This window comes from Ursus maritimus, unplaced genomic scaffold (genome assembly GCF_017311325.1).
Source record: "Ursus maritimus isolate PB19 unplaced genomic scaffold, ASM1731132v1 scaffold_5, whole genome shotgun sequence".
Lineage (NCBI taxonomy): Eukaryota > Metazoa > Chordata > Mammalia > Carnivora > Ursidae > Ursus > Ursus maritimus.
The window spans coordinates 24,795,879-24,817,503 of NW_024426663.1; the positions used below are offsets into that span (position 1 = coordinate 24,795,879).

A 21,625-nucleotide genomic window follows, 5' to 3' on the forward strand; every position below is an offset into this window, starting at 1 on the left:
AATATATAGAAATCAATTGCATTTCCATATATTTCCCACAAACAGAAAAAGAAATAAAGAAAACTCAATTTTCATTCGCATCAAAAAGAACAAAATATTTAGGATGAAATTTGACAAGAGTACTGTAAAACTGACACTCTGAAAGCTATAAAACACTGATGAAAGAAATTAAAGAAGGTGTTAAGAAATGGAAAAACATCCCATATTCATGGATCTGAAGATTTAATATGGTTAAGATGGCAGTACGCCTCAAATTGATGTAGAGAGTCAATGCAATCCTCATCAGAATCCCAGCCGGCCTCTTTGTAGAAATCGCAAGCTGATCCTAAAATTCATATGAGAACTCAAGGAACCCAGAATAATTAAAATAATTTTGAAAAAGAACATAATTAGAGGTCTCGTACTTTCCAATTTTGAAATTTACTACAAAGCAACGGTAATCAAGACAATGTGGGACTGACATAAGTACAGACATAGAGATCAATGGAATAGAATGGAAAGTCCAAAAACAAACCCATATATCTATCATCAGTTGATTTTCAAAGAGAAGCCAAAGCCATTAAATGGGGGAAAGAATAGTCTTTTCAACAAGTGGTATGAGAACAACTGGATGCCCGCATGCAAAAGAATGAATCTGGACTCTTAACTCATACTACATACAAAAATTAACTCAAAATCAATCAAAATAAAACTTAAAACTTATAAAACTTGTAGAAGAAAACACAGAAGCAAGTCTTCATGACTGGGGATTTGGCAGTGTTTTCTTAGATATGACACCAAAAGCACAAACAACCAAAGAACAAATAGATAAACTGGACTTCATTAAAATTCAAAAATTTTGCGTGTCAAAGGACCCAACTGAGAAAGTAAAAAAGACAACTCATGGAATGGAGAAAAATATGTGCAAATCCTCTGAAAAGACACTTTAATCTAGAGTATATAAAGAACGCTTTCAAGTCAACAACAAAAAGACATCCCAGTTAAAAATGGGCAAAGTTTCTGAATAGATATTTTTTTTTTTAATTGAGGTTTAATTGACATACATTATATTCATTTCAGGTGTACAACATAATGATTCGCTATTTGTATATATTGCAAAATGATCACCACAATATCCATCTAGTCTAGTTAATATCCATCACCATACATAGTTACAGATATTTTTTTCTTGTGATGAGAACTTTTAATATTTACTCTCTTGGCAACTTCCAGATATGCAATATAATATTATTAACTACGGTTATCATGCTGTATGTTACATGCCCATGACTTATTCATTTTATAATTGGGCTGAATAGACATTTCTCCAAGAAAATATAAAAATGGCCTATAAGTGCCTGAAATGTTGCTTAACATCATTAGCCATAAGAGAAGTACAAATTAAAACCACAATGAGATATCACTGCATACCCGTTAAGATGGCTGTAATCAAAATCTCAGATAAAAACAAGTGTTGGCAAGGCTGTGAAAGAACCAGGACCCTAATATAGTGCTGGTGAGAATTTAAAATGGTGTGGCCACGCTGGAAAATAGGCGAGCAGTTGCTCAAAGAGTTAAAAACAGAGTTACCGTGTAACCTAGCAATTCTAATCATTACAACACAATGAGTGAACAAATCATTATTCAAATACGAATTAAGATATTCTTATGTGAGCAATCTGAGATCTGGGGGAGCTTGCAGAGCACTTCATCTCTTCTGGGCTGGGAGGACTATCTGTTCTCTGCTGGGGAATCTGTGCTGGCCACAAGAGTTTACCGAAGTGTAACAGGAAAAAGGGCATATCCCATTACTTAACCTTTCCTTATGGCAAAAAGCAGGGTTAAAAAAAAAAAAAAAAAGAAATACGTGACAGGGTTTCTTGAGAGTATAATAAAAAGGGCATATCCCATTACTTAACCTTTCCTTATGGCAAAAAGCAGGGTTAAAAAAAAAAAAAAAAAAAGAAATACGTGACAAGGTTTCATGAGGATTAAGTTAAACATAAATACAACCAAACAGTAAATAGTTTCCTTCCTTCCCTTACCCATGGAGCCACTTCACGGTCAATCTATGGAAATCACTGTACTGAATGAGGATATCATTTTCCAGAGGCGCTGCCAGGGTGCCATGCCTGGTTGCTTTCCTCGCTGACTCTTAGCTACACTGTTCAAACACTTAAAACAGAAACAACTCCCAAGGTCAGTTTCAGGTCCCTAGCAAGACATGTTCATTTCCAAAGCCTGTGTAAGAAGCCATAGCCACAGCAATGATCGATGGTTCTACGAGCTCCACAGAGAATAAATGAAAAATTTTCAGCATCTTCTAGCACCAAACCAAAGTGACCCAAAGTGAAAAGGTTCTGTAATCCAGAATGAATATTTGAATCATCCGCTGAACCACAGTAAGCAGGAAGCTCCTCTAGCTGACATGGGACATTCTAACCGAGTAAGACCAGGATCACTAATTCTTAGATAACTGCCACTGGTGAAGCATTTTGTAGACTATATGCTGTAAATCCCATTAAGATTAAGTCACTCTGAGAATCTACAGGCAGGAAGTCACACAATTTTCAGATTTGATATCTGATTTTTGTCCAGTCAAAGCCTCCGAAAAAGCCTGAACCCTTTAAGTCCTGCTTGAGACCTGTTTAATGACATTTGGGCCTTTACCTAAATTTTTAGCTTTGCATATCTAAAGGAGATCATATGATAACAAAAAGCAAGGTTATTTTTTGGTTCTAGGCCAGACACAGGATGACACGGAAGTATTACACAAGTCATGGAGGTGACAGAACTATGCTGCTTTTTGACATGAGGAAGCCGTATCAAAACCTGTAAATTGTGAGTAGGTACAAAGGAACCAGTGCCGGAGAGGATGACTGGCTAGGGTGGCAAGAAAGGGCAATTAGTGTGAGAAGCTGGAAAAGAAAATAAAAGTATCACTAAGAAAGAATTCTTTCTAAGAGACACCATAGAAAAATGAGAGGAGCAATTCAAAGAGAAAAATTAGTAACATGGTGATCCAATAAAGATAAAAAAATAGATTCTTAGTAAATTTGGTGAACAAAGTGGAGCTTTTTTTTCAACTATTATAGAACTGGAAGGGTAGTGGTAATTGTATTCCAAAAGAGACAAAGTCTGAAGAAATAATGCTATTACCACCAGGTATTTCTTGAGTAACTATTACGCTTGTATTAATGGAATAGGTCCTTCATTGCGATTGAGAGAGGTAGAGAAGATGTTTATGGACTTATATCTACCAGCAGTTACAGAAGTTTTGCAAAACAAAACTAATAGATGACATTTGGTATTCGGTGACTATGAAGCAACTAAAGGACAACGAAACACGTGTGGAACTAACTCTATGAGAAGAGGGGTTCAGACTAAAGAAATCACGTGATCCGGAAGAGCCAGAGGCGGGCTCTCGGAAGTAGTAAGTTTTCAGGCATGGGGAAGAGCACAGCGTTGGGAAGCTGAAGGGTGTGTGTTTTTTTGTGAGGACCAAAGCAGAACTGAGGGTGGGAGCGAACACAGGGTCTGTGGAGGGCCGGTGCACATGTCATGTTGGAAAGAGGGAAACAAGGTTGAATTGGTTACTCTCTAGCCAGGTTTGAGGGACTTCAAAGATCGTGCAGAGTTTATGCTTGAGGAGCAAGACGACAGAAAATTCACAACAGGATGTTGAGTAGGAGCAGAACATAGACACAGTGTTTGAGCGCTTTGATGGTTGTAAAACAGGCCCCTTGAAGGTCTGTTAAAGGCATAGGGATTATCTGTGAGAATCAAAACCAGAGATGAGACACAGAAATGATTCACAAACTAGAAACATGGGTATGGAATTCAGAAGAGAATTCACAGCTAAACATGCAAAACTAGAAACTAACATTTCCATTTTCACTTATTTGATATTTTGGTGTAAATAACAAATGGTGTAAATTTCGTGCTCCATTCATCCTACAAGGTATTTGATTTATAGTTTACCTACAAGAACAAGTACGACATTAAACAAACTAATAAGGAAATTGGAGCAATGAAAATTTGGGAAGCAAGTAGAATAGCGATTAAGCCTGGAGAGAGGTGAAATTACGAGGTAAGTAAGTGCAAAGCAAGGTGAGTAGAGTGGGCACGTCTGGTCTGGAGGTTAATTCAGTAATTCACACATTTTCTCAACTCTATCTATGGAGCACTTACTATATGCCAAGGACATAGTGGGGATAGACATGGTTCCTTCCCTCCCAGAAGCCACAGTCTTATGGGAGAGATAGAGGCATAAGCAAACATTTAGGGGTGGTTTATAGACATACATTCTGGAGATGTAAAGGTGAGAAAGATCAACTAGGATTTAGGAAAGGATATGAGATGAAGGAGAAAGCCCATAGTACAGACACATCAAAGTGCTGGGAACCTTCTGTAAAAGCTAGGAAATCGGATAGTAGGGTAGTAGTTATTCCAGGCAAAGTAATAGCCAAAGGGTAGGGTTACACAGAAAATATAGGCCACAGAAGGATGAGATGTAGGTCCTCAAGGCTGCCCACATCATAGGGGCAAGGAGCTCCTAGATCAATCATTTGTCAGGTCTAGGGATGGGACTGGAAGTATACTGACTCATTTGCAAGGAAACTAAGCAAGTCACCTGTGAAAATGAAAGCAGTCTGACCTCACCTACCACCGATTCTTCCCAACATTCTCTTATCTATCTTATTTAGGATAGTTTTTTGTTTTGTTTTGCTATGACACACATACTTCCTATCAAACTGCCAGTTTTCAGCTCAGAAATGCATTAATTCACAAAGCACTTTCAGAATCATTTAAATCTCCCACTGGCATGACCTCCTCTGGGGAATCAGATACCAGATTAATTCCTGAACACTGTTAGACAAGAATATAATATTCTAATCAGAGAATAAACTGATTTTAAACAATTTAGGAGGCATTAACACAGGAATTCTGTTTTGCCACTGTATTAATTTCAATTCTTCAGTAATGTTCAGGCAATTTATTGTACTCAAAATGCCTTGACATGAAAGCTACCCTTCTTCATAAAGTGACCCATTGTCAGTTATTTTTATATACTTCGAAGTACCATGACTCCGACTTTGACAGAGCATTGCACTCAGAACATCTCAGAAAAATTCTAGTTTTAAGAAAATTCCAGAGAAGAAGTTTTACAGCCTGTCAGGATTATTTCTACGTCTTGCAGTATTCATTGTCAGAAACATTTTCTGTATTTTGAACCTAGTTTACAGAGTTTCAATTTTAAGTCATTTCTTCTTTTTATGAATTCAGTGGAAATAAAGAATCTTTCATAAATCTATAAGCTATTATTTATTGAGCACTTACTTTGAGACATGCACTATGATAAAAGCTTTACACATTAACTCACTTCATCTTTATACCATGATTAAAAAGTAAGTATTCTAATTGTTTCCATTGTCAGAGAAGAAGAAACTGAAACACAGGTAAAGCCTTGCTCAGGATCTCACAACTAGTAAGTGAAAGAGCTGGGAATCGATTCAGTTGAGGTCCTTCCTGTTCTTAATTCCAGGGACCTTAACTGCCTCCCTAGATTCCTCTCTCACATTGTCTTTACCACTCCTAAATAACTCCAATCCTCTACTCAATTTTCAACCATATGATCATGTCAACTCTATTCTAAATGCTCTCAAAGTTTTCCAAACGTACGTGTCCAGGAAACCCAAATTAAACTTCTTAATAAGGAACCCTCTCAATGTTTTCCAAAGCTACCTCACCAGGAAACACGGATTAAACTTTCTAATAAGGATTATTTTGTGATTATATTATCTTAATTTCTAGATTTCCTACTTCAGACTCTTAATTCCCTTAATTTCTTGGTAACAGTGCTCTGTTACCGAATCATGGCTAATAAGCCACAACAATGTCTAGACCATTTCCAAGAATACAGGCTAATACTGGAATCCTGGCTCATGGATATGGCTAATATAATTGCTGTGTTACATTTAACTAGGTTATTTTTAAAAAGAGAATTGAATATTATATTCATATGTATAACCGTGCTATAAATCACCATCTTAGAATAAGAACCAGATTAGTTTTTTTTTCTTCCCTAAACTAGCTGGACTTTATTTAGAGTACAATTATTTGAATTCTATAAAGGAATACATACATCAGAATGAATATGACATTATAAAACAAGAAAGAAGAAAAAAAAGAGGGTTGACATTCTGTCAACTAAATAGCTTTCATTTTAAATGACTAAATTAAAACTAAATTAATTATCTTTTTAAACTGTGCTTCATTTTATACTTAATTGACTTTTTTATTAGGCCATCTGGAATAATTTGGCTTCTGATCTAACGTTATCGCACCTCAGTTCATAACTGAGTATGTGTTCCATCACATGCATTCTGACTGCATCAATATCTCTATTTTTTACTGCCTCTCACACACACACTTGGCTGTGGAAAACACAATAAAATATAGGTGGTAATTATGATACCCATGAATATAGTAATAAATGTCTCTTATGAGGAATTTAGGCTTACTTTCAAATAATCTGTCATTGATGTGGCAATTGAAACATCAGATATAACTTTATATAGTCAACTTTCCACAGAATTTTTATCAATTCAAAGTTCAGCCAATGGTCTTTACTTCAAAGAGAGGCATACACTTCAGTAGAGAGACCTTTGCAAGAGTGATCTTGTGATCACCCTCATTCATCCCCAGTCACAAAGGCCTCTCTAACCTCCCCCACCACACCAGTCCAGTTTCAGGTCAAGAGAGGAAAGATCAGTACCCGAAGATTTGCAAATTATTCCAAAGAACAACAAACAAGGAAGAAAAAATTTCCAGAACAATGTCACTGTAAACATTCCGAGTATCCTTCAGAACTGTCAAATTCCTTCTATAAAACAATGAAAAGCCTTGTTACTCTGCTCACAGAAATTTCACTCAGTGCTTGAATTAGTATTTATACTGATTTTTTGGTCTTTCTCTTTCAACTTTAATGTGCCCATACAAAAACATTCAAATTTTATATTCAAAATTCAATATATATATATCACATATAGGTTGGATTTTGTATATTTTCCCTTTGTCCCTATACAAAAATGGAAATTGTTAGTATCTGAAGTTCTAATTTAGAAAATAGATTTACCAGTTTTAAAGGATAGTTATAATAAGAACGTTAAGATGCTAGGGAATCACACTTAAGCAGCCTTCCGGTAAGCCAGCATTCTTACTCAAATTTAGTCAGGGCATTAGGAAAATATAAGCTGCTTAGTTTATAGTTTTCGGTCTCTGAGGTGGTTTATTCAATTCACAGAATCACAGAATTTTAATGTTGGAAGGGACCATGGAAATTATCTAGTCTAACATCTTTATTTTACACAGAAGAAAACTGAGATTATTCTTTCTATATGTACCCAGCCAAAATTAAAAGTGTAACTCAATTTAAAACCCCCCTTTATATATTTAGATTTTAAGGTGCCTGTTAATACAGAAGAGACTCCATTTCAAAAGTCACAGAAACGTCTGTTCCTTGTGTCTTATAATAAAACTGTAGTGTGCCCCTTGGATGCCACTATTGAACTCATGCTTGTCTTTAAGAACCTCTAAGTCATGCCAAGTGAGAGATGATAGTGCCAAAATCAATCAGGCTCCAAGCATCTTGAAAGCGAGGCCCCTATCTTACCCAGCTTCACATCCCTAACTGCTAGCAGAGCACCCAGCACACGGCCGATGGCTTTTTCCATGAATGAACGACTGCTCTGAATATTAACAGGAGAAGATATAACCTGAGAACCCCTCCTGGGCTAGTTTCGGCTATTCAGCTGAGCTTCGGGGTGTTTATCAGCACTTGGATTCACAGTGGTTTGTCATCACAGGATTTTACCTGAAGTTCTCACAAGAATAGGTACCACCCGTACAGCTTTCTATTCTTAAGGCTCTAAAAGTGTATTGGAAACAGTCCAATAGCAGCATGTCTGAAAGAAAACCTGCCATTAACTGAAGACATTTCCAACCTGCATAACCATTTGCACACTCCTCCTTCTCTTCCCACTTTAATTTAAGCTTATTTCACCACAATCATACGGTCATTTGAACTAAATGCTGCTGTTTGGAATCCAAACAAGCATGAAAACTTGCTCTATTCCTACGTGCTCCCAGTCTGTCTTCAATTTTCTTAGTCTGAATGAAGCGTTAGAAATGTAAACATCGTACCATCCAGGTGGTCCACGTAGCAGTACACGTCGTAAGTTTCATGAGGCGAACGGAATCCGTAGGTCCTGACTCCTTCCTTCCCCATCATGTCTCCATAACAGCCTACTCGGGGAGCCCGGATGGGATACCTGGGGAAAATAGAGGACTGTAAGAGCACTTCATTCCTCCTCTCCAATTAATGAATTACAGCTTGAGGCCCCCCAGACCTCTCACCTGACGGTCTGATCAGACAGCCAGCCTGCGTCACACTGCTCAAATCCATCTTCATAGGCAGCATACAGCTGCTCTGGGGTTGCTATGACTGCTCCAATATCCAAACAAGCCTTCTGTGCAGCCTCAAAATTCAGAGTATACCTGCTGGTTGCCGCTCTGTAGTGAAACACAACCCCTGCCAAGAGAGCAGCAAGCAATTACGGGCAGGTTCAAATATCCCACCATACTTTGCAAAGTTTCTTACTGGAGCAATACATCACATTCGTTGCTCACGTGGTAACAACACCATGATGATTCTTTATTTTCACTTGGTGTAGCACCACACAAAATTATGGTGATGTGAGGAGTCCGAGAAATGCCGTTCACCCAGGTGTCCTATTCTGCTCCACTGGCAAGTTTCCTAGCCAGGAGTTTTCTATTCTCATGAAAACAATCTAAGAAAAAAGTTTTAAGTCCCTAAATCCCAAGTGGTGGATAGTTGTTCTAATTACAGTAGTATTCACACTATCATGGGAACACTGGACAACTAAAAGGAGTCGGTGCTGCCGGAGATACAAAGAGTTAAGGGCATCACAGGATCAACTTCATGATTTTACTTGAGGCCGACTCAATAGAAGCATGTGGAACATTCACTAACACCACTTCCTCCAAACATAAAACACTGAGATATTTACTTCCAGAAATAATGTACTAAGATGGAAAAGACAATGGACTATGTATGAGTGAGAAGGCTTGTTCCAATCCCTAATTTGTTCCTTAACCATATATTGAGTTAATCTCCCCCACCATAAAGTGTAACGGATATTGCTTATGTTATCTGATATGAAAGTCAAATTATGTAAAGGCTTTAAAAATGTTGGACAGGCTACTAACCATTACCCAGTGTTTATCATATTCACCATCTGACTAGCATAACTGAGGGTTTCCACTAAGAGAGATAAAATGTATGATTTTTATCCCAAAGAAGGCCCTGAAGTAAAGTTCCTGAGACTCCCCTGAGTTGAAGCTAGGCATCTTGGTACTTGCCTCAAATTCCACTTTGCTGTATGTTAGGAGTTGCATAATCTAGTGGTTCTTGAAGGGTGCTCCAGGGCACAAGGAATTGTCAAAGGGCTGAGGGAAGAGCAGCTGGGCGGGGGTAGTGGTGGAGCTTTGGTCCTCCTCCCCGCGCCTCGGCTTCAACAGGAGCATCTCCATTTTTAACTGGAGTAAATACGGTGACTCATTTCTACAAGACTGCAAAGTGAGTCAAGGTAAAGAAAATAGAAATTGGGGCAACTGGGTCTTATGGATGAGACTTTATTAAGAGTCGTATTGCCGTGGTGCCTGAGTGGCTCAGTCAGTTAAGTGTCTGACTCTTGATTTCGGCTCAGGTCATGATCTGAATCAGGGTGGTGAGACTGAGTCTGGTGCCAGGCTCCGTGCAAGACTGCTTGGAATTCTCTCCTCCCTCGGTCCCTCCCCCTACTCACATGTACACTCTCTCTCTCCTAGCCAGGAATTTTATCAATCAATCAATCAATCTAAACAAAACAAAACAAAACAAAACAAAACAAAATGGTCATATTGCCTAAGATCACTTTTTTTGTTATGCAGAATGAACTTTGGTTGCCAGGATACCTTTCACTCTCTTTTTATTCCTAGTGATTCCCTGGGGTTGACAACAGTCTATATCCCATAGCCTGACTTCTAGCTCTAAGACTTTCTTCCACATGCCCATTCTTAGATTGTCTCCTTCTCCCAAGACAGGTATGTGCCAATAAAATGACTACAGGGGGGCAGACTAGCCATGTCATAGATAAGCCCCTCTGAGAAGTGTCAACACAAAAAGATCTGCACAGTCACCAAGTAGATGCACTGACAATCAACATTCATTTTTCCCACCTCTGATATTGCAACAAAAAATTCATCAGATGCCTTTCAGAAAATTTGGCCCTCTATAGAACTACTCTAAAATTGCCAGGAAGTATATATCGTGCTATCTGGTAAGTATGAGGTAGTTTATAATGATCTCTAAGGCTTAAGTAAGAATTTGAATGGTTTTAAATTAGTCTTATGTTGATCAAAGCATCAAATAGTCCTCTCGGTAATTAAAAATCTTCCATGTGCACTGAAGACTGGCAGTAAGGGGGCACAGAGGGGCTTCTAAAAGCAGGGCAGGGAATATCAGTCAGTATAAGTATCTGCAATTGTTGGGATAATTTGAAGACCTCATGGGGCTAAGGAGATTAAGTGGAGGATTTTCATTGTTTCAGAGGGGCAAGGGGCAAATCCACTGCTAATTCTTTAATGATGAAAACAGTAAGAAGTTGTTAGACTCCTTTTGGGATTTTAAAAACATATATATAAATTTACACATAGTGTGTATCTACCACTACTATATATATTTATAATTTATGAATAATCTATATGTTTATACAAGACACAAATATAATACACACAAACATACAAACACATACACACACAGAGAAACAGAAAAATATCAGTAGGGCAAAACAGTCCTAGGCTAACTAAAATAAATAATAAAAAGGTTAAAAGAATGAAGAGCTCAGGATATTTACTGGATGCCTGGACAACATAAAAACAGACTGGTAGGAGAGAGTAACAGAATCTGAACATAAAAGGATGTATAGAAAATTAATTTGTTGCATCTGAAATTCAAAGTATTTCCTTTTGGCTACACAAGAAAGTTTTAATAAAGCCCTTTGTATATATTTCTGAAAGGTAAATATTTTATAGGGAAATGGAAGGATGGGAGAAAAATCTGTTCCATCATGTCTGGTATTAGAATTTTGCTTAATAACTTGCCAAAATATTCTGTTTCCAAGAGCTATGGTATTATGTGTGTACCCAATTAAAGCAATTTTTCTTTGCTTTGTCTCCTAACTTAAATTCAAATGACATATAAACCACCACTGAAAAGGGGCAAAAATGAAAATGCCTCATTGCAAGACTTAATGTATAATAGCTAACATATTACCTTTTTAAAAAAATTCACTGAGTTTTATTTTGATCCAATTCAAATGTTTATTAAGTCCTGGTCTCTCTAAGGCACTGTGATAGGTACCACGGTACTTATTAAGTGCCTGATTTCTTCAATGTAAGTTAGGATGGAATTTATATTTCTTAAAAACAAACTCAAAGATTTTAATAATCATGCTAGACAGTGAGAAAAAGGGAGAAAAGGTAGTGTGTGTGTGCATACAAACATATTGTAAAAATTAAACTGTAGATCAGTCTTTATGGTCTTAAAAAGTAATCATTGATAGGTCTCAATAATGAAGTAATAATTCTTGAGCTATTTATCATGTCTTGAGGTATTCATTATTTCCACAATACTGCACTTGACCGTATGAAGTCAGTGAAGTTGCTGTGCAAAAAGTCACCTTCCTTGACCCTTAAAAAAATAACTGCTCATTTCTGGTGAAAGGCATGAACTGTTGAAGTGACTGCTGTTTCTTGCACTTGTCTAAACCCTGAACTAGAGTTACTTTGAACCAGGTATCATGTTACACTACCATCTTCCAGATTTGGAAAGCCTTACCATCCACCACCAATGACACTGTGTCTTGTGTGTCTTCAATCCCGTACATGACGTCGCAGCGGTAGAGACCAGCGTCACTGGCGCGCAGTTTGACCACAGTGAGTGAGGCATCACCCACGACCTCGGAATGTGTAGGCACGGACACTCTTCCTTTATAGCCTTGACCAATCTTGATATTCCCATTTTGGGCTACAAGAACGGTAGTCTCCTTCAGATCTTTTCCATTCTTGTCCAATTCAATCTTAGACCATTTGATTCTGAGAAATTCACTGGAGGCGTTGTAAGTGGGTGGTAAGGTAGGCATGGTTGAAAAATGACAAGGTAGGTTGACTTTTCCAGAGAGGGAACCCTTAAGAGGTGGGCTTTCTTCCACTTTGACTAGAAGAAAGAGAAAATACCAAATTAACAGTCCTAGAAAACTCAACTGAGTCTATTAAATAAGTGAATGGATAAGAAACCCTTACCTTGGTTTGGTTACATCTTCAATATGTGAGATAATTAGAATGATTTTATATACAAAGAATAGTGTACAATTTTAATAACGTTTTACAACAAAGACAGGGATTCATAATGCTCATTTTTATGTATTAAAAAATGGCATTTATTTTGAAGTATGTGTAACTTAGTGTTCAACAGGAACAAAATAAGTGATAGAATGAGGCATGTATAGGAAGGCAAGCAATCAAGGGCAAAAGGAGATAGAATCAGTAATGCAGATTTCAAAGACTGGACCAATGTTAGGAAGAGCAGTTGAGAGGCAAATTTATGTCTACAGGTCAGGAGAGGAAAAACATTGAAGATAACTGCCACATTACCTTATTTGAAATGAAAATAAAATGCAAAGAGGAAGTGAAAATTTTTAAAATGTACTTCAGTAGACTGGGGCAAGAGGAAGTCTAACACTGGAAGGACCCTCATTTGGTTCAATGTTTGAACTAAAGGCTTTCATCATAATAACAAATCCAGTTCCAATCACTCTGCAGTGAAACATTAGCTTTCAATTGTATCCTGAGGGGAAATTTTGGTCTGTTCATCTAACCAACCTGAAGTATTAATCTGCATAATGTGTTTCTGTTTAAGCCCTTAAACTTTTAATGAGAAAGAATACCTGGACTGCAATTTAACACTATCACATGCAAAAAAAAATGTTCTTTTATTCTTACAGGAATCCATACCCCTTTCTTTCCTCTTCCCCCCATCTTCCAGTTCCTACTCATTAGCTAGAAAATGTGTTGGCAATAACAATAGAAATTATGTCAATACACAAGCAAACCTACTTCATGAAAATATGATGAACAAGTTAACAGTAGCCTCCAGATGGAGTGAAATAATATTACTTAATTAACAAAATGACATGTGTCTAACACCTAGTGTGTATTAGTAGTCAAGATATTGGTAACATACATCTCAATATAGACTTGCATCAGAAATGATATAGCTGTCAACATAGCACTGCGGATCCAGTTGGGGATAAGACATTTTGAAAATTGCAGGAAGATAAGGAGATACTATGAACTTTAAGAAAAAAATACTCTCTTATTAAAGATTGAAATTTAACTTTAAGATGACTGGCCTATAAAACCTTCCACATGATACAAACAAATCTAAAATAATCAATACAGTATTGTATTTATAGTATTTGATAGAAAACACTCACATATTTCTAATGTATAATGGTCACTGCTGTCATGCATTTCTTTGTCATCTTACTAATCTATATATAACTTGTCCCAAAACAGGATTTAAGGCACTTAACAAAATTAAATAAAAATAAAATACACTATTAACTGCACTGAGTTAGTCTTTAAGATGTTGCTAAGATCATTATCATCTTGGAATATAGTATCAAGGAAACAATTCCATTCTATTAAATCCTTGGCTTATGAAATAAATTATCTTAAAGCTAACCCTCAGAGTGAAACTAGTCCAATCATTTACTAAGGATGCTCCACTGAGAGGAAGTGAAATGCCAGCTCCCAGCTGGCTGATTATAGACCTGGGCAGGAACACAAGTCTTCTCACAACTAATCAAGGAATCTTTCAGATTTGGTATTTGTTGGGTTCTTCCCCGTCCCTAAATTAGTTTTAGTTCATTTGCAGAGTCTAGACCCATCCTATTTCTATCCCATCTTATTTCTATCCCATCCTATTTCTTTTTTTTTTTTTTTTTTTAAAGATTTTATTTATTTATTCGACAGAGATAGAGACAGCCAGTGAGAGAGGGAACACAAGCAGGGGGAGTGGGAGAGGAAGAAGCAGGCTCATAGCAGAAGAGCCTGATGTGGGGCTCGATCCCATAACGCCAGGATCACACCCTGAGCTGAAGGCAGGCGCTTAACCGCTGTGCCACCCAGGCGCCCCCCATCCTATTTCTTTAATTGCTATCTGCACTGACAGCTCTCAGTAATTTCATGATCTTTTAAATAAATCTATAAAGTCCACGGGAGACTCCCTACCTGATTCATAATCCTTTAATTTCGGCCCCATTAGGGAGATGATGACAACACAAAGATTTTTTTTTTTTTTTTTGCCAAGAATAGGGGTTCTGAGAAGGGAAGGGGTGAGAATTCTACGATCTAAACATCTCCTAGTTTACATTTATCATATGTTCTAGGAAATCCCATCTTCCTTCCTGAAGAATTATTTAGATGATCAACTTCACCACAAACAAAGTATTGCTCTTTTAATGGAGAATAAACAGCTTTACCATCAACCTCAATTAGGATATAAACTATGAGATTCTTTATCATTTCCTTAAAAATGAGTTTAAGATAAATGATGCTCAATTCTGTAATATTTATTACTAAATTATAATTCTTTTCACAATTTTAGATGTGTAGAAGCAGATATGAGAGTCAGTCAAATCTATCCAGTTGGGTGGTTTTTGAAACTCAGAGCATTGCTCAATAGTTGTGCTGTTATGAAAAAATATATTGGAACAAAATGATGTCAAAAGACAAATTTCCCAAGGGTTATTTATTGTTCTAGATGTTTATAGATACAAGAAAATTAAAAGCTTCAGTTGGATATAAACATATATTCATGTAGAATCCAGTCTTAACAACAGGATTAGCAAGAAGCTGTGTGGTCAAGTCTTTTGTGTATAAAATCTTGGGTCTTAATGCACTGGGTCGCAAGAACTAAGGTCACTAAATCTAAATATTTTAAGGAAGAAATTTAGTATTTCAGAGGATAATGTTTATAGACCATGCATGTTTTTAAAAAATGCTACCTGCAAGAACTTGTCTGAAATTGTGAACAATGCAAGTAATAAAAATGAATGTTAACAAAAAGTTCACTGTTCCCACCAGATGGTTTGTGGTCCAAATGAGTATAGTGAGGAAGAAATCTCGAATAATGAATGATCATTTACCTTTCATTCTCTGTCATTAAATTCTGCGGAGAAGAATGACGTAAATTCCATCTACACAACTTGACCAAACACACCCACACACACCCCCCCCCAAACACACACACCCCTTGCCCAGATAAATGTCAGATTGAGAATATGGGAATTTATTACTCTCTCGGGTAATAAATATTACTCTCTTATTCATTCATTTACTCATAACTGCGTATGACTCATTTACTAATATTAGAGGAATACCCAAACAACCAAGTCAACACTAGATAATCAATATAATAGGTATTGTTAAAGCACAGAGCTCTTCATGCATTAAAACATTAAAACAAAGCCAATAACAAGGTATTCATTAATGATCTTTTGAGTGCCTAGGAATAAAGAGAGAAAAGCTTAAGATAAAAATACTTGTGTTGATTCATAGCAAGTTACTACAGTGTATCCCACTATGAACTTGGCAAATCTGTTTTATGTGGATCTTATGTTTTGAATTTTCACCCTTCATCTGAAAAAATTTAATTCTTCTGAAATCAGCCCCCAACTAATTACATCTCTTAATCATGATCACATATGTAAAAAGAACTTGATTCTTGGCAAAAAGTATAATACAGTGGTTAAGAGCATGGACTATGGAGCCTGACTGCCCAGGTTCAACTCCAGGCTCCATAACTAAACTGCATACAATCTTCTACATTAGCTGTGTCTCCAAACCTTTTGATAGTACAGTTTTCTCATCTGCCAAATGGGGAGAATTGAAGCATCTGTCTCATTGGAATGTTAAGATTCAATAAATTAACTATGCAAAATACTCAGAAGAAGGCCTGACATGTAGAAATCATTCAATATTGCCAGCTATTATTATTATTATTATTGTTATTTTTAAAAACCATCAGGGAGCTATATCATAAGTGTTTGGGTGTTTTTTCCCCATTGCTTGTGTGAGTTCGTTCTTTGTTTTAAGCAAAAAGTCTAAACTCTGTTTTAAGCATCCCTCAAGGTTCTCCCACTCTTTTCTCTGTTATTCCTCTTCTGTTACTACCCATCTAAATCAATTCCATTTTCCGTATTTCCCTTCCATGTTCTCCCTTGTCACTGGATGCTATTATCCTTCCCTGTCTGTGACCTTCCCCTTTACTTCCTGAAAACACTGAAGGAGACAGCTCCTGGGCTGTTCATGTGTTGCTGGGGCCTAAACTATGACAGCCATCTTGGACATTCATCTCTCAATATAAATGTTACTTCCTCAAAGAGGTCTTCCCACCTTCCCCCAATCCAGGACATTCTTTATCATATCGCTCAGCTTTATATTCTTCAATCTGAAAGTACCTGGATTGTTAGTTTACTTGTTTATTGCCTGCATCATATAACTAGGAGATTGAATTTAATGAAATCCAGGACAATGAATGGCTTATCCACTGGTATATCCCTGGACACCCATAATGTAAACCTGGCACATCGAGAAGGTACTCAAACAATATTGTTAGCGATTAGATACACGAATGGACAGGGGAATGGATGGATGAATGGACAGATGCATAGACAGATGAAATGAAACTTAAGGTTTGAGTCTTGAAGAATGAACTGAAGAGGAACTGTAGAGAACAAAAGAAGGGACTGCCAAACAGAAGGAATTACATGGGAAAACCAGGGAACATGAAAGTTTGTGCACGGAATTGCAAATTAGTTCAGAGAGTATGAAGCATAGAGTAAGTGTGAGAAAGAAGAGGAAGCTGAGTCTGGACAGGACCAGATCACTGAAACGCAGGGCAGTATCTTTCTTCATGGACTACAGTCCAGGAGTTTGGAATTACAGAACCTTCATTAGGTGGATATATAATTTAAAGCTGAGAAAAACAGCACAAGTGCACTTACCTCGTTACTTCAGAAGAGAGAGAGAGAAGAAAAGAGAAGAGAAGAGAAGAGACAACAAGAGAAGAGAAGAGAATAGGAGAAGAATAAAGGAAAGGAAAGGAGAGGAATATAGGTGTGGGTAAAAACGTGACTGTCAGCCTGCTCTTTGTCTTTTTGACTCTTCTTAAACTCTAGGCTCCTGAGGGTTTGATAGGGTTTCTTTTCTTTATAGGAAGGTCTTTGAGTATATTGAAGAAGACAGATTTTAAAAATATGTCCAATGCCATATATGAGCCTTTTTGCAGTCTGAAAGTAACCTGGGAATTTACTGAAAATCCATTCACTTCTTTAGCATTCTGTTCATTATTTCATTTTGATGGATTTATTTAAAACCATTTATTAAGTAAAAATAATATTTTAGCTGAAAGTGTTCAGCACTATAAATCACTAAATAGATCAAAAATTAGTTCTTTATTCTAATGGACCCATATTGCCATTCTATGCCCTACTACTTAAATTTTTATTTCACTAAGCACCAAAGAAATTGTTTCCACACTCACCTTTATGTAGTGCATGGGTTGCTATTAAGGTAGAGAACAGCCATAAGATGCTCTTTATATTTATCAACATTTTGTCCTAGAAATGAAGAAAAACACAAAGGAAATCATAAGCATTCAGGTTCGTGGTGGGCCATAAATCACATGCCATTTGTGCAGTGTATGTAATAAGAGTACAAGGAGCAGCTCCTCTTAGATTGTAAAAACAAGAGAGAACTTGTAATAGGAAAAGTCATCCTAACACTTTAATTATTAGTTTGACTCTCACCCAATGCAGTCGTTACCAAAATAATCCCAGAACCCACTTTGGGAACATATAACGATATGGATGTGTGGGACAACCACAACCGGGTAGGCTGTAGAAAGAACAATTGAGACCACAGCCCAACTAACTAGTGGCTAGGAACTGGCACAAAGAGGGAGGGGTGACCACAATGTCTATTTAGAAACAGGAAGCTGGTCACAGATGGAGCGAGCAGAAGAAGATGGGGAAGCAATAGGCAGAGATGTTGAAAGAAAGGGATTCATCTCAAATGTGAGGTGGGAAGGAACATGGTGGTGGTTCCCGCACATGGTATCAAAACAGGAATAAGGAATTCAGCAGGCTTTTTAAAGCACAGACTCAATTTAGTTTCTAGGAGGCTGAACAAACAAAACAAATGTATTATAAGGAGCTGTTAATTACAAAAAGACCAGTGCTTGCCATGAGTTTTAAAGCAGTTCCAACAGTTCTAAGTCTGAAGGGTGAAAAAAGAAAGAAAACACTCTGTTCTGAGAGTCAAGAAACCCTGCCCTGGCTTTGCCATTAATTTGTGTGACTTTGGGGAAGACATTTAACAGTCTGGGTCTCAGAATGGTCCCTTCTAGCTCGAATTTCTGTGAAGCTATAATTATGAGGCAGATGAGTACCAGTGTTGGGGACCATCTGGAAAGCAAAGAGCCAATCTCAGAAGAACGGCAGATCATTTGATCCCCATGGTTGTTCCCTTCTCAGCTACATTTAGAACTATTCTTGTAACAAGCATTGTTGTTGGCTACCCAGTAGCCATCCTTCCTTCTCCTTTCTAACAAAACTCCCATTCCATTCTCCTGTCTACCCTCCTTCACACAGCCATACACCTTAGAGGAGCCTGAGTCAAACCCAGCCCAAGGGACTGACCTTGACTCTCCTAAGTCAGTCACATTTCTCCCATTCCTTTCACCAATGATTGGTTTTGGAATGAGTATATGAGGCAGTCTTAACTAATGAGATGTGAGGGGATCTCAGCAGGGTGGAGGGGATGCTCCTGGGAAAAGTACATTCATCTTAAGAATAGAAAGAAAGGAAGAGATGGTTGTTTTTCTTCATTGACACAAGAGGCTATTTCTTCTCAGACTGTTGTAGCCATCTTGTGTCCATGAGTGCATAAGATAGCTTGTGGGGATGAAGCTGAGAAAGAAACAGGACAGCTAGAGCTTAAGCTCTCAAGCATTAGGCCAAGAATAGGCTATACCTTTGAACTTCTTTTTATATGAAATAATAAACTTTTTTATTTTTTAAAGCCAAGAAAATCAGGGATGATTTTTGTTACTTGTAGCTGAAGGCATTGTAACTGACACATTTGAAATGGCGTCCTAAATAATTCCTAATATTGTCCATAGAAAGTATATAAATTCTGTATGATTTAGGAAATCTAGGTTGAAAAGAAGTAAATGCTATAAGAATTCAAGTCCAATTTGGGTTCAAGTTTGATTTCATAATTATGACAGCTACTCTTTTTTCCTTCATATTCTTCCCTATTCAATTGTTTTTATTTTATTTATCTTGAAATAAGCTTTAGAAACTCTCTATAACAAAATCCTAAAGAGCATCTATTAAACCAAATAAATTATATATCTGTATTCCATCTATAAGCCATTTGACAACTCACAATGAGAAGCATACAGTTGCTAATCCTTGATACTGATGATTAACCTTGATAATTAAGTTTATTATTCATCATACAATTACTTGGATATGTAGTAGACACTATTAAACACTAACTGGAAAATTTGGTTTCTACATTTCTGTATTTCTTATAAGCTATCACAGCAAGTAGGAAGTATATTTCAGTATTTCAGAGAGTATTTCAAAGACCTCAAATTCAACGTATTCTATAGTTTAAAGTTGCCAAAGTGAAATTTCAGGTTGTATCATAAAAAAGCTATTCAAGAAAATGCATTCCATGAATATTAACTGAATCTAAGAAACATTTTTTATAAATACACTTATAAACAATAATTTCCCATCTTCATTAGAGAAAAAATTGTCCTCGATCTTTTTTCTTTTTTCAGAAAACTTTTATTTTATAAGCATAATGTTTAAAGCCTGGTCTCCACCCGAATCCAATTCTGAATCCTCTACTAATACTCTGAAATTTGGGGGTAAATTACTAACTCTCTCATGTTCAGTAGCTTCTTAATTGTGAAAAGTAGTACTTAACTGTTGGAGCGAATGTGAGAATTGATAAAATAATGCACATGAAATATAGCTCAGGGATATACAGTGTATTCAGTACTCAATATTTCTTACTAAAATGACTAATTCAGGTTTTCTACAGATGTTCTCTTCCTGCTTTCATGGTACAGTAGGCTCTGTAGAACAGAGATAGTATCACATTCAATTTTCTAATTCCCATAATATTCCCATAATATTTCCACAGGGCCAGCTTCAGAGTAGACCCTTAAGGAAGGTTTACAGACCAAAAGCAGGACCACTGCCTCCACTTTCTATGCCAAAACATGCTTTGAAGCAAAGTGCCAACAATCTCTTATGAATATGGGCAAGTAGGCTAATTAAACATGGAATACATTTAAACCAGCCCAGTTGACTATTCATCATGACATGATAATATCTGATGTTTGTCAATATTTGGACATTGGTGTTAGATCTCAAAACAATATCAGAGAAGGTGTGACCTTGACCCAGGAATGGGTCTTCTGCATCCTAATTTCCTCTCTAACACCAATACTCAAAGTCTAACTCTTTGTGGCATGCTTTGTCCTTATAAAAGTGTCTTTTTTTTTTTTAAGAGAGGGAGGAAAATGGTCTTTCATCTATATAACAAGTATACTCATCACTTGCCTTAAGAGTGCCCCAAGACAAGGCTAGGGAAGGAAGCCAGTACATTAAAAATACAAGGGAGAGATTAGTCATGTCTTAAATATATTTTAATAAATTCCCAACATTCAAAGATTGGAGTTTTTACAACAAGTCTCAGATCTCTTTTGAAAAATCAGATCAAACAACTCCAGGTTCACACGCTTGCTGGCCAGTCATCAGCACTAGGCGAGGAGCAGGCTCTCACCCTGGCTCCGTGCATTCAAGGTCATCACTGGCCCCACTCAGCTTCTCATCCATTTCTACTCCATGCCTGCTCCCTTTAGGCACCTGATTTAAAGAATGGCCATTTTTCTCTTTAGTAAATATCTCAGAGTGCTTTTACTGATCTTAATTGCCTCAGAACTACATCTCTGTGGCCTCTTCCTTGGAGCCTATGGGCTTTCATTAGATTTCTCTAATTTTCTTAAGGCTATGTCCATGTTCATGGTTGTTAAGGCACACCATTTACCTTCTGCATTTGATCTTACTAAATAAGAAACTTTCTAAAACCTCTTTCTTTTTTTTGGCACCACTCTAACCCCCCACTTCCATTCTTCCCTCTTCCGTGTCAGTCTTGTAAGCATAATCTGCTAGTGATAACAAGTCTGTCTGCATAGAAAGACCTGGGAGATATGAAGGCCACTGCCTATATTTAGCCTTCACTCTAGTGAAGTCAGTGAGAAGAGGAGAAAGTTATCGAACAATCAAGCACAACTGACTGAAGCTGTTTAACTGCCTGGGAGACAAAGAGACAAAACAAGGACCCCTATACATGAGAAATGTCTCTAAAAAGG

At 37.1% G+C, this 21,625-nt stretch overlaps 1 protein-coding gene across 4 annotated transcripts in view; it reads right to left on the reverse strand.

The window, feature by feature from the left end:
• Positions 1-21,625, reverse strand: part of VCAN (versican) — a 178,142-nt gene that overhangs the window by 77,783 nt on the left and 78,734 nt on the right. For all 4 annotated transcript variants that reach the window (XM_040622121.1, XM_040622119.1, XM_040622117.1 and 1 more), the window contains 4 exons: positions 17,714-17,789; positions 11,942-12,319; positions 8,398-8,572; positions 8,185-8,312 (listed from right to left, as the gene is read on the reverse strand). In XM_040622121.1, coding sequence (XP_040478055.1) covers positions 8,185-8,312; positions 8,398-8,572; positions 11,942-12,319; positions 17,714-17,789 — 757 coding nt within the window. The remainder of the gene's footprint in view (positions 1-8,184; positions 8,313-8,397; positions 8,573-11,941; positions 12,320-17,713; positions 17,790-21,625) is intronic.